We start from the raw sequence: 13,168 nt of genomic DNA, 5'->3' as shown, positions 1-13,168 counted from the left end.
TGTGCCAACAGCCCGCTGGTGTTACTGGGATTGACGTCACGCGCCACCTGACGCCTCCTGAAGCTGGAGGCATTGGCTGGAGGGAACAGCAGACAGGAAGCTATGATATGGCCTTCAAAATAAAAGAACAAAAGGTGCGTCTCGAAGAGATTTTCAGTCGTAGCTTTTTCTGATTGACTAAGCAAATTACTGAACGATCAAACATTATGTCATGGGATGATTTGCACTCAGATGACAGTGGGCCTTTAAAAGACACACGTCACATACATATACACAGACACATAAACATAATTTACACACCGTCTTCAATAATGGTATAATTGCCCAGCACAACAGTGCATCATATTTTATAAACTGATCATGTCTTTTAAATGTAAAATCTTAATATGGAAGTAACTAGTTATAAAAAGCAGTACAAATGAAATGTAGTGGAGTAAAAATACACCCCTCTCTGAATTGTAGTGGAATAGAAGTAAGGTAGCATGAAATAGAAATACTCAAGTAAGGTAAAAGTTCCTTTAAATCAGTGGTTCCCAACCTGGGGTCCGGGCACCCCCAGGGGGGGCGGCAAAGATCACAGGGGGGGCGCGAGTCTTTATCTGGTTTAAGGTTGAGGTAAAAAAGAAATATTTGCACGTTAAACAAATTATGATAATACACTAAAATATATTATGTATACAAAAGTCTGTATGAAAACTATATATTTTGTTGTATCGTCGTCTTTCCTGCCGCCTCGGCATCACTATTTTATGAATGAAACATGGCGGAGAAACGTAACAGTGCTGATAACTGCTCTGTATCAAAAAAGAAAGTAAGGCTCTATCTCGAGAGTTACCTCAACTTCGGTTTTTGGGGGGGCTCAGCTTTTCTCAGACATGAGTAGGGGGGGCGCCAAGGAAAAAAGGTTGGGAACCTCTGCTTTAAATCATACTTATATACACGCACTTGAGTATAATCACTTCATTACTTTACACCACTGCAGTGGATGCAGAAGATCCTGCAAAGGCAGGATGGAAACAGCAATGGCAAACAAAGATAAAGGCTTCTCTAGAACAAACCACAGTAGAATATGCCTAGACATTTTAATAGACAGGGAATTTAATTCTATATTACAGTAACTTTCACAGTTTGTCATATTTACTCCATGTGTTTACCGCTTTTACTTTGAAGGCGAATTTATGTTATTCTGGTGAACTTTGGGTAGCTTGACGGAGCTGTCTCACGGGGGGGAGGAGGGCAATCCCTGCTTTTATTTTTCTTTCCAGACGGCCACAGTTGAGCACAAAAACAAACTTGAACCAGACGAGCAGTGGGTCAACACTTACACTCCTGTCCTCGTCTGAAGTGGAGCAACTGAAGACATTCAACTGAAGAGATTTTATTCTTTTAATTTTTCCATTGTTGAAAAAAAGGGAAGGGCTCTGCCAAGAAAAAAAAAACAACCATTTGGAAATGAAGTTATGCGTCAGTGAATGCGCAATTTACGCACAGGGCGCACCATGAAACTTTAAGATGTTGGATCGCCTCGCCATTGTTGTTGTTCACGTGCTAGGCTTGATTTCCTTTGTTGCTGTCAGTTTTTCAGAACTCACTGTAGCCATGTGTCGTGGCTAAAAACTTAAAGCGCTCACAAAAGCAGAGGAGGAAAGCCCGAGACAGCATGGGGGCCAAACAGAGCAGCCCAGTATTTGATGGCAGAACTCGGGCTTATTCCAGCTCTGATCTCCCATCTGGTAACTCCAGCGGAGGGGAAAGGATTGCGGGGTTTAGGTACACCAATGGACCAGATGGGCCACGGATCCGTTACACAGGTGGAGGGCCAACCAGCTCCGGGCGCAGTATCCCGGCCGGTGGCAGGTCAGGGTCGCACGGACTCAATCAGAGCCTCGATGGCACGGATGGTGACGAGGAGAGCGAGCAGCCTCCTGAGGGCCACAGGTTGCTTATAGGGTCCCTACCGGCTCACCTGTCCCCTCGCCTACTGGGAGGTAAGATTGTAAGGCACGGGTTACTACACATCCATAACAATTACTCCATAACACTTCTGGAAAGAGGGCAATCACATAACAGGAATGTGTTATCGCTCAGTGCGAGTGATACTTTTTAATCTCCGGCTTGTTCCTGAAGTACACATTGTCTGTGTTACACTGTAGTGAGCAGATACATAATGGGGCATTATTTTACTTGAATCTATCTTTTTTTTTTTAAATATATTTTATTACAAAAGATAGATTAAAGGAACATCTATCTTTAGTATGTGTCTATAAATAGTGTGTTTGTTACTTTTGTACACTATATTGTCCTTATCTTACCCAAGGACCATTTTTTCCATCTCATTTGGCATAACTACTTTTTCCGGTTCTAATAATGTGGCACTCAGTATGAGTTTAGACTCAACATGTTAGTTCATGTAGGATACGTTTATGATACTCCTACAAGATATAATAAGCTATATCCATTACAGTTGCTGTCAAAGTCGCTTTTTCCATTGAACATATGATACCGGACATATGGTAATAGCAGTCTGATGTTTAACACTTCTACACTTTTATTTCAGCCAGTGCCACAGCTGTACTGTACTGCTTTCTCTCTTCCTTTGCCTCTCCTCTGTCTTGCAAAACAGGCCCGTTTTTCACTCCGGCTGATAGGGAAGAGTGCATTATGTAGGTCAACAGATAAGAAATGAGTTTCCTGCTAGTTACACATTTCCTGACACACACACACACACACACACACACACACACACACACACACACACACACACACACACAAAAACACATATTTATACTTCCTGAATCTGCAAGTCTAGCTGTTTCTCAACTGGTGGGTTGTCCAGGCCCCAACAAAACAGGACACTCATATACTGTAACAGGACTGTCATGGCGCTCTAACAGCCATGTTACTGCAAAACAATTGCTCCTTAACAAAACATTTAACATTTGACAGTGTTTCCTGAATCTTTATTGTTGTTGGAGTTTTTGTAAATGCTCCAATTTTCTTATCTTTCATAACGTGGTCAATAAAACTACATCTGAAGTTTTGTCTCCCCTCCTTCTAATTACCGGCAATGTTAATTTCCCTGATGAGGAAGTCTAATCATTAATCACCACATCTATAACCTCTGCTTATCAGAATCATGTAATTGAGTGATTTGAGCTAAGCAAGTGCATGGAGGGGTTAGGTCATGCACGTCTGTCTAAGATCAAGCTCATGCAAACTGTCCCACTCCCTCTGTTGTGTACATTAAAAAATTAAATGAATGTGGCCGGGTTGACTCAGTTGGTAGAGCAGGCACACATACATATAGAGGTTTATGCCTCAACGCAAAGGTCCAGGGTTCGAGTCCGACCTGTGGCGATTTCCTGCATGTCTTCCCCCTCTCTCTCCCCTTTCTCGCCTAGCTGTCCTGTCAATTAAAGGTGGAAAAGCCCCACAAAATAATCTTTAAAATAAATTAAATAAATGTCAATAAATAAGTTATGAGAGGGACATTGGCACATCTGGGTCCTCATGTTCTTGTCGTCTTTGTGTTTTCCTCCACAGGCTTCCACTGTCCTGTTTGCTCCAAGTTTATGGCATCAGATGAAATAGAGAAGCACCTGCTCATGTGTTTCAGCAAAACATGCCTCACCTACAACAGTAAGAAACTAAGAGTAAAGGTGCAAGACGCCATGGGTGATTCTTAAAGTCAATGGATTTGGTATTAGTTTTTCGCCACAGCTACCATCTGTTATTCTTCAGTTTTAATTATTAATTTCTCTTTAAAATAGACATACAAAAAAAGAACTGAATAATGACAATGATGAATGCTGGTGCATCAGAGAGCTGTGACCAGACTACAAATGGCCAGCATTCAGATCCTTTACTAAAATAAAACTCGCAGTAACACAATATGAAAATATCCCATTACAAGTACAAGTCATGCATAAAAGTACTCCTTATGCAGAAAAAAATGATTTTTATAGATTGTTTCATTTGAAAGCTTTACAAAGCCCTGAAAAGGTAAAAGCAACCATTATCTGACATGAAACCGATCAAAAATCGTAGCGAAATGTAATCTTTTTTTTAATCCATGTACACATCCCTCATATTTATCTGAGGACCCCTTGGAGGGTCATGACCCCCATTTTGGGAACCACTGTAACATTCAATATATTATCATACTTGATTATTACCTCTAATGCATTACTTTGTAAGCTGCATTTTAATGGTCTAAGTGGTTGCCATGGAACTTCTCTTACTGTTGGGTAGTTTAATCAATAATCATATTTTATAAGATCATCACAGGTTTCTTTTATGAAATTTTGCAAGGTAACTGGTAACTATAGCTGTCAAATAAATGTGACGGAGTCGAAGGTACAGTATGCACCTCTAAAAATGTAAAGGAGTAGAAGTATAAGGTAGCCTAGAGTGGAGGTAATCAAGTACAAGTAAGCCTAGCTCAAAATGGTGCTTAAAGGCAGAACAGAATTGTACTTATTTACATTCCACCACTGCCTCTGTCTACCCTTCCTCAGTCACAGTTGTATGCCCTATTGTTTTTTACAACTAGATCATGAGGATGATCATGTATTCATGCAAAACGTCTTGTAATATTTCAAGAGCTCATTATCCACAGAAATGCACCTGTACATGTGCATGTGCATGCAGGTATGCAGCTGCCCATTAACACAGCAACCTACAGTATATGCATGCAGACTAACTGTGTAGTGCACACACCTACATGTGCACACACAGGAAATGCAAACACATTGTGTCTGTAGACATACAGTTGTCACCACACACACTTTCTGCAAGTAGAGACATCCCAGGCTTGATAGTGTTGTCAACAAAATTAGATTGCTCATCTTTAAGTGTGCAGAGACATGCGCACATAGTTTTTCAGCTGGCACACACCCGCAGCAGCATGCATGTCACTGATAAATATACAGTACATGCTGCTCATAGACAGTGCACAGTGTGTCCTAGCTTATCACAGGCGTACAGATGTGTAAAACCTGTACAATCATCGCTTTATATTTCACCTAACTCATGCAAATATTTTCATAAGTCCAGTCTCTCTCCTGCAGGATTCATTTTGGACATGAGCGCATGAGAAACAACAGACAGTCCTATAGTTACTCCTTCGCCTCAGGTATTAACACTAGGGCCTGTCGTAGCTAAATACGCACGTTAACATGAGAGACAAAAGAAGAAGTCATCATACCTGTTATTATACCAAACCATCAAACTACAGAAAGAAAAGGATAATAAAATGTGAAACTAAGTTCTACATAACACAACCGATTCCCACTGGAGACTGCGTATTTATCCACTACTGTAGAGGGATACCAGTTCTTATTTGGGCACAGACAACAACAGGCATTCTGGTTCTAAAGTTCAACAGATGGTTGTGCAGGATTCAGTGACTGAACTTAACATCTGATACATGGTTTGGTGTGCGAGGCAGAGCTCTTTTCTCAGTTAGTCTCTGTCCATATTGTCTTTCTCAGAGGACATCCTGTCCAGAGACTCTGGGGAATGTGCCATCTGTTTAGACGAGCTGGAGCAGGGAGACACAATTGCCAGGCTGCCCTGCCTCTGTATCTACCATAAAGGGTAACTAACACACACAAACAAACAAACAAACACACACACATGAATAGATTGTGGTTGGAAATGGTTTGACGAATGCATAAAATGCACCAAGTGTAAACAGTCCCGGCTTCCAGAGGTAACCTACATTTTTAGCATACAAACATGAGAGTGGTATCGGACATGTGTCGTAAGAGCCTGAACAACTTGAATAAAAGTGTAAAAAGTGTACATGCCGTACATACTGTCTCGCTTACTGATAGTTTGGGGCAGCAGTAGCTCAGCCCATGGGGACTTGGCTCGGGAACTGAAGGGCCGGTTCAAGTCCCCGTACGGAACCAAGTATGGAGTGTGGACTGGTAGCTGGAGCGAACCCCCAAACTGCTCCAGGGGCGCCGCAACTTACTATGGCTGACCCTGCGCGCTGACCCTCTGATATCAAATGCATGTGTGTGGCATCTAGGGGGGATATGCAAAGAGATACATTTCAACTGCCTTTGTTTGAATTTGGATTTTGTAAACATTGCCCTGTGTTGATTGACCAATAAAGCATATTTCTCGCTTTATTTATTCAAAGTAATAAAGGAATAGTTTTGACAATTAAGGGAAGTATGGACTGTTTTGCTGAGAGTCACATGAGAAGATTAGAGAAGTTTAGCTCATTTAAAGGAAGGAAACAGCTAGCTCTGTCCAAAGGTAACAAAATCACTTAAACAAGAGACAACATGTTAGTTATTGAGCTTTAGAGGGGCTGGTAGGCACATTTGTTACCTTTGGAAGGAGCCAGGCTAGCTGTTTTTCCCTGTTTCCAGTCTTTATGCTAAGCTAAACTAACCTGCCGCTCGTGGTAGCCATATAGACTCATACGAGAGTGGTATCAATCTTTGCATCTAACTCTCAGCAAAAAAAAAAACAGCAAATAAGTGCCATTTCCCAAAATGTTCAACATTTTCTTTTAAAAGACCATCATGTGTATGAACAAGAAGCCCCATATGTACACATAGATGCTTGATCATTTATCCAATTAGAGGACCACAAATATTAGATCAGTTGGCGAATGAAACACCCTGTGAAAACACACACGCACACTTTTTGAAAAGATGCCATCTTTTGGTCATTTATAAAATGAAAGGAGATTGTTATTGTAAATATTTGGAGTTAAATTGTAATTCAGCTTATTTTTAAACCTCCCTGTTTTCCTCCTCTTCTTGTTTCAGGTGTATAGACGAGTGGTTTGAGGTGAATCGCTCGTGTCCAGAGCATCCTGCCGACTAGGAGCTGCAGGAGTACAGTTTCAGTCTACTGTACATCACTGTGGTCGACTGTGTGCCCTGACACTGGCCGTTCCAGCCGAGCATCAGCGCTCCTCAGGGATTGTAAGACATTAATGTGCACAGGATTTTTTTTGATGTACTTTGGATATGTTTCTCCAGACGTCATGGGATGTTCAAAGAACCACTGGTGGAGTCAGTTTGTCTCCAGAAAATATGTGAATGTTCCTTATGCCACCTGCTGGCCTAAAGTGGGTTCATGCAACCTGGGATCTGAACTGAACTGAACTGTAGTTGTTGCTGAACAGGGTGTGGTTTTATGGCACAGGACTTGTATATGCCAACATGGTGGGAGAATTCACTTCTCTTTTCAGCAGAGATTGAGGTTGAGAGACTGTTCAGAATTTATCAGAAGGCTGTAGGCCGATATTGTGCTATGTGAAAAACAGCCTTTTGGAATTAAAAATGCCTTTTTTCAGCTTTAAGGGATGATTACAGTGTTGATGGTAGTTAGGAAATAGATCTTAATTTTATTGTGAAATTGGCGAAATTGTTTTGTGTTAAACAATCATGTGTCCTAGACCAAATAGTTTAATGTGAAGTAGTTGGACTTTGTCAATCATTTGTCCATTGAGAACCTCAGTAATGTGATTGTGTGGTTTAGTGGTGTAATTAAAGATAGGCTAAAACATATCTAATAATGATTCATACTCTAAGGAGTGCCATAATGTGCTGCTATGTCATAGACTGGAATGTTTTTCTGTAACCTTTGAACCTTTGTTTATTGTACGTTCTATGTGAACTGTAATGAATTGCACAACAATAAATGTTTTGTCTTTATGTCTCTGTACGGCATACAAACTATTACATATTTTAATGTAAAAGTGTGATCTATATACTTATTTACATGTAATGGAAATAAGTCATCCCAACGAGAGGCATTTTACCATTCGGTGGCTGCAGACAAAGAGGAAAATGAAGAAGTGAAATGAGGCAACAACAACAAAAAATGTTTTAAAAATAGACATTCTTTTAAAAAGTATTTATACCATGGAAGTATAATTTACACAGACCGTTTACAGTTGAGAAACCTCCCCAAAAAATACAAAGGAATGGTATTTTCTATTAAATAATGTCGACTATTAGTATCATAAACACGACAGCTGCTTACTTAAGTTCTATCAGCCGAGAGACAGCAGTAAAGAGGAGTAATGACTCAGCTGGGCATGCAGGGACATGGTTAAAGTGGATAGTGCTCTTTCTGTTTGTTGCAAAATGAGCAGTCTGCCGAAATGCCAGATATTAATTTACTTAAGGTGTATTTCTTATATTTTATATATATATATATATATATATATATATATATATATATATATATATATATATATATATATATATATATATATATATTATATATTAATAAAATCATGAGTGCCACAGAAGGTATTTTTCATAACAGCAAATGAGAAAGTCTGTCTTCAAGAAAAGATCGCATTTGAAGGACAACTATTATCATTTAAAAGTACTTTTATCATATTTACTTATTGCATTTTCTATCCAGATTGGAACCACATATTAGAGAGGTGTAAAAGAGAGTTCTCTTCACTAACTCACTTCAGCTATTTGTTTTAAGGCCATTGTATTGACTGGAGGAATCTTGGAAACTTAGACATTCACCCTACAATAGTTAAAAACAAACAAGTCTGTCTTTATGCCAATGTAGTCTATTTGTAGACTACTATGTAGTCTTGTTTTTGTGAAGTATGTCTTGATCGTGCCATCAGAGGTTTTTGGTTTGCTTCTTGACAAATTCTTAACCTCTTTGAAGAATGTATATTGAGTGAGTAAAGCATCTAAAACATTTCTGATTTGGGATGTGCCTGCATGCGAACTGACAATGTTTCTTATTTTTTTTGGAAGTTAGTAATCAAATCATATTAATCTAAATCTTCTCAGTTATATCTAATATTATTGATATGACTGACTTCTCATTTATTACGTGTTTGAAGTTTCCCATATTTATATGTTTTATCAGTAATGCAATTGTATTATGAAATGTGTTAACTACAACAAACACAACTTGTATTTTTGCATTCACTTTATAGGTAAATTGCGAGAAATGCATCAAATATAAAACAATTCAGCATTATACTCATTAAATATAACAACAGCCATGTCTTCACTCTCAATAAGGCGATATATTCTTCTCTTATCAGGACACAAGATAAATGTATTACAGTAACATATTAAGAATTAAATAAATACAAACAACGGTAATAAATATATATATATATATATATATATATATATATATATATATATATATATATATATATATATATATATATATATATATATATATATATAGTTTTTTTAAATGAACAAATAAATAAAACTTAACTGAAGTTAGGCAATACCATTATATATATAATATTATATATTTTTCAAAAAAAAAAAAACTAGCATATCAACTGTATTAACACATTTCTTATTATTTACAAAAACACAAATTAAAATCCATACGCGTGATGTAACTACGTCGTGTCCACAGTCTGTGTCGCTCGTTTGATGACGTTGTGTGTACATAACGTAACATTTACGAAAAGGTACACAGCAGCATCAGTTAACGGGGTTCTTCTGCCTTATATTAGAGTTAACACAATACGTTTTTAATACGCATTCTTTTTTATTTTAAGGTAAGTGTTTCCGCACGATATATATATATATATATTTTATCGTAACTAAGTTTAATTATTTCCTCTTCCAGACTTTTCTTTGGCTCCTTAACTAGCTAGCTAGCTAACGCTGTCTGTTGTCTGCAGGATAACTAAACATACCCAGCTAACGTTAACGTTACTGAAAACTACAAGCAAAATCTTGATTTTGCTGGATGTCAACTTAACGTTGCTCTCACTGCCTCTCAGGTTATGTGAAGCTGAAATCAAATGTGTTGTTTTTCAGCTTGGGAGTCGACTGTTTAGGATCAAGATGTCGTACATGCTACCACATCTCCATAATGGCTGGCAGGTTGACCAAGCCATCCTGTCTGAGGAGGACCGAGTCCTCGTGATCCGCTTTGGACACGACTGGGACCCAACATGTATGAAAATGGACGAAGTCCTCTACAGCATCGCTGAAAAGGTTTGATGAGTGTGTAATCCAGCACAGATAAACCGTGTGTGTTGTAACAATAGCATTATAAGCTACCCCCTGGCTGCTATCCGAACATGCTCAATAGCATCACCGGCTGGTCCGCTATAACAGATATATTATAGCTTTCCATAGAGATAGCATTGTATTTGGCCAAATGAGACAGCAGTACAGTACAGCCTTGTCTTTAGGGGCAAAGCATAACGTCGCACGTGAACAGCAACAGTAGCCAACAAAGATGTTTGAAATTCAGACTTAAACCTTATATTTTAGTCAAATGTATTCACTTGTATACACTACACTGATGTTTACTGTCAAATGTAGAGCTGTAACAATTCCAAATTTTGCTGTCTCGGAAATAATTGCGATTGACGATATAATTGTCTCTTTCGGTCATATTAAAACATATTTATTTTTCAAACGAATAAAGTTTCAAATGAACCCCAGGATACATCTTTACCAGTGGTGTAGTCTACGTGATACGCAGGTATACGCAGTATACCCACTAAGAAAGCTCCAGGATTTCCATATACCCACTTAAAAATGCCCAATGACACGCAACAACATACTTTGCATTGTAATTTTGAATTGTCATCTGTGTTTTTCTTCTTCACATAGGCTAAAGAAAGGTATTTATTGTTGTTAAACAAAGAAATGGCGGTTGTTGTTACAGGCCTAGTCACATGATATGCCAACATATAAAGGCCTGAAAATATCAGAATAACAGTTACCAGCTGGGGATGGAAAATAAATAATATGATGATCACAGGTTGTAGTATTCATAAAAGTTACATTATGTTTAGTACACCTACACAATTAAACTCCATAGGGAGCTTTACGTTATTAATATCCTTGATTGTCCTTTGTTAGCTGGGTTAAATGTCGCTACAGCGACTAATTGCCATCAGTCGCATTAAATGCTAAATTTATAGTTCTTTTTGTGTGCAAATGACAGTATATTGTACACTTACAAATAACTATAACACTTCATATCGGCTGTATTTAATAAACTTAAAAACAATGCTTGCCAGGTAAAACAAAATGAGCAATTACAGTTTATAGTTTGACTTGACCTCAGCTGAAAATCCTATTGATTTTACAGGTAACAGAAAATCCTGCGAGGGTCCTTTTCTACGATGCTGCAATGCTACAATACTGGTTTCTAGTATAGATTTATACTGTCTCCTAAAGGGATGTGAAGATTCATCACTTTTTTCATCACACTGTTCACTGCTCTTGGCAGTTTATTGCTGATTTTACAACTAAGATTCCCATTACAGTACGTTATGTTGGGGTTATCTTACCCTCGGTCAGCAGTTTGTAGACAATTTTCAGGACATGCTGCACAAAGCTATTAAGGCAGTTAAAAAGCTGAAGCATTGCAATACATTCTAAAAGATGTAAGTTATACTCTTTTTGAAGCTTATTTGAGCATGCCCGCTTTTCATCCCAGCACACTTAAATAGTGAGGGTTTGCAGGTAATGCAAAGAAGGACACCATACCCGTTTCTAAAACGTTGGAAAAGCTAGAGCAGATAATAAATAACGCTTAAAAAGCTTAAAGACAAAGCTTGCTAAAGAAGTCCCAACTACAATTATTAGATCTTTTCAGCTTTTTTTAGGCGGGTTTCCTTGCGGTTTTTGACACTTCTTTTTTTTTTTTTTGCCACATTTCACATTCATTCAGCTTAGGTGCTGACAAAAATGGCTCGTATGCTGCACCTAAGACTTATAATGGTAGGGAAAACCCTGGTATGTTTAGCAGTAGTTAAAATCTTACATAGAACTTTAAATGTTATCAGGTAGCCAGTGTACTTGTCATGCAAATAACCCAATGCATGGTAGTGTGAACTGGTAAAGCAGGCGGAAAAAAGGAAATATCAATCGGCCAAAACAACAGTTTTGTTCATTCTAAAAACCAACCATTCCCTGTTGTGGTGTTCTGCCTGTAATGCTGAATGATTTGCTGTCCACCATGATACCTAGATTGTTTACTGTTGCATTAATATTCTACCTCCATATGCCTGACAGGTGAAGAATTTTGCAGTCATTTACCTGGTGGACATCACAGAAGTGCCCGACTTCAACAAGATGTACGAGTTGTACGACCCGTGCACCGTCATGTTCTTTTTCAGGTAAGGCGCTTGATGTCTGGATTTCAAAATATGAAAGTAAATGCTATGAATTATGATGTGATTTAAATGAACTTGGTTGCTGTATGAGGACCTTCTCATATAAAGCCTTCCTGTCTGTCGTCGTTGAGGAACTACTGTGTGACTCCAGAACTTATACTCATTATTGGTGTTTTTTTTTTCCAGGAACAAGCACATCATGATTGATTTGGGCACCGGCAACAACAATAAGATAAACTGGACAATGGAGGACAAGCAGGAGATGATTGACATTGTTGAAACTGTGTACCGTGGAGCAAGAAAGGGAAGAGGTCTGGTGGTGTCCCCAAAGGATTATTCTACAAAATACAGATATTGATTCTTATTTATTTTTTAATCTACCTTTTTTTGAGGGGTTGTTTTTCCCCCCCTGATATTTAGTGACACACGGACTACAAGTTACACAAGTCAAGGAAGATCTTTTTCAACATTTTTGTTTTTGCTAGTGAAACAGGACAATATTCTTACCAGTGGTAATGACTATGTTGCATTGTGCCATTCATTTTTTGTGCGCAGATTGATGTGTTTTTCAGCTTCTACAACAACAATGTGTATTGTAACAATTTTTTTTTTTTTTAACTCAATTGGGAAACAGGTGCATAAGAAACACAGTGTAATAAAAGTCCTCATATTTGAATGTTGTAATAAACATGGATGGATATTTACATTTGAAAGTGCATTGCAGTAGGTCTTTTCAGATGTTCCGAGCTGTTAATGTCACTTACACAGCGTGGTTGCTTAGAATGGGGGGGAAAAGTTGCGACGTGCTGTGAACGCTGTCGCCCACAAAAACTAATTTAACTTTCTGCCACAGTGGTTAGGTAACATAGCAAACACTTTAAAAACTGTGGCTGTCTATTGTACAAGAAGTGAAGCTCATTATGTTTGCTTTTTGCTGGAGTGTCAGAGATGTTGATTCAACTCAGTCATGTTGGAGAGCTTTGTGTTGTATTATGTTTACTGAAGTTATTAGCTTTGATACCCGGGGTTGAGACCTCAAAA

The 13,168-nt window shown here is 38.3% G+C and overlaps 2 protein-coding genes across 2 annotated transcripts; both read left to right on the top strand.

Annotated features, from left to right (window-relative positions):
• Positions 1-1,229: 1,229 nt before the first annotated feature.
• LOC114568784 (E3 ubiquitin-protein ligase ZNRF2) lies at positions 1,230-7,712 on the top strand. The gene is made up of 4 exons (XM_028598436.1): positions 1,230-1,988; positions 3,544-3,639; positions 5,493-5,598; positions 6,792-7,712. The coding sequence occupies exons 1-4, from the start codon at positions 1,661-1,663 to the stop codon at positions 6,847-6,849; spliced, it is 588 nt and encodes a 195-aa protein (XP_028454237.1). The 5' UTR covers positions 1,230-1,660; the 3' UTR covers positions 6,850-7,712.
• A 1,678-nt stretch (positions 7,713-9,390) lies between these two features.
• txnl4a (thioredoxin-like 4A) lies at positions 9,391-12,840 on the top strand. Its single transcript, XM_028597639.1, has 4 exons — positions 9,391-9,541; positions 9,807-9,986; positions 12,027-12,130; positions 12,314-12,840. Exons 2-4 carry the CDS (start codon positions 9,834-9,836, stop codon positions 12,483-12,485), a joined length of 429 nt encoding a protein of 142 aa, XP_028453440.1. The 5' UTR covers positions 9,391-9,541; positions 9,807-9,833; the 3' UTR covers positions 12,486-12,840.
• Positions 12,841-13,168: the final 328 nt, after the last annotated feature.

Source organism: Perca flavescens, chromosome 14, assembly GCF_004354835.1.
Source record: "Perca flavescens isolate YP-PL-M2 chromosome 14, PFLA_1.0, whole genome shotgun sequence".
NCBI lineage: Eukaryota > Metazoa > Chordata > Actinopteri > Perciformes > Percidae > Perca > Perca flavescens.
The sequence above is the reverse complement of the archived record's forward strand: the minus strand, read 5'-3'. Positions and strand labels throughout refer to the sequence as shown.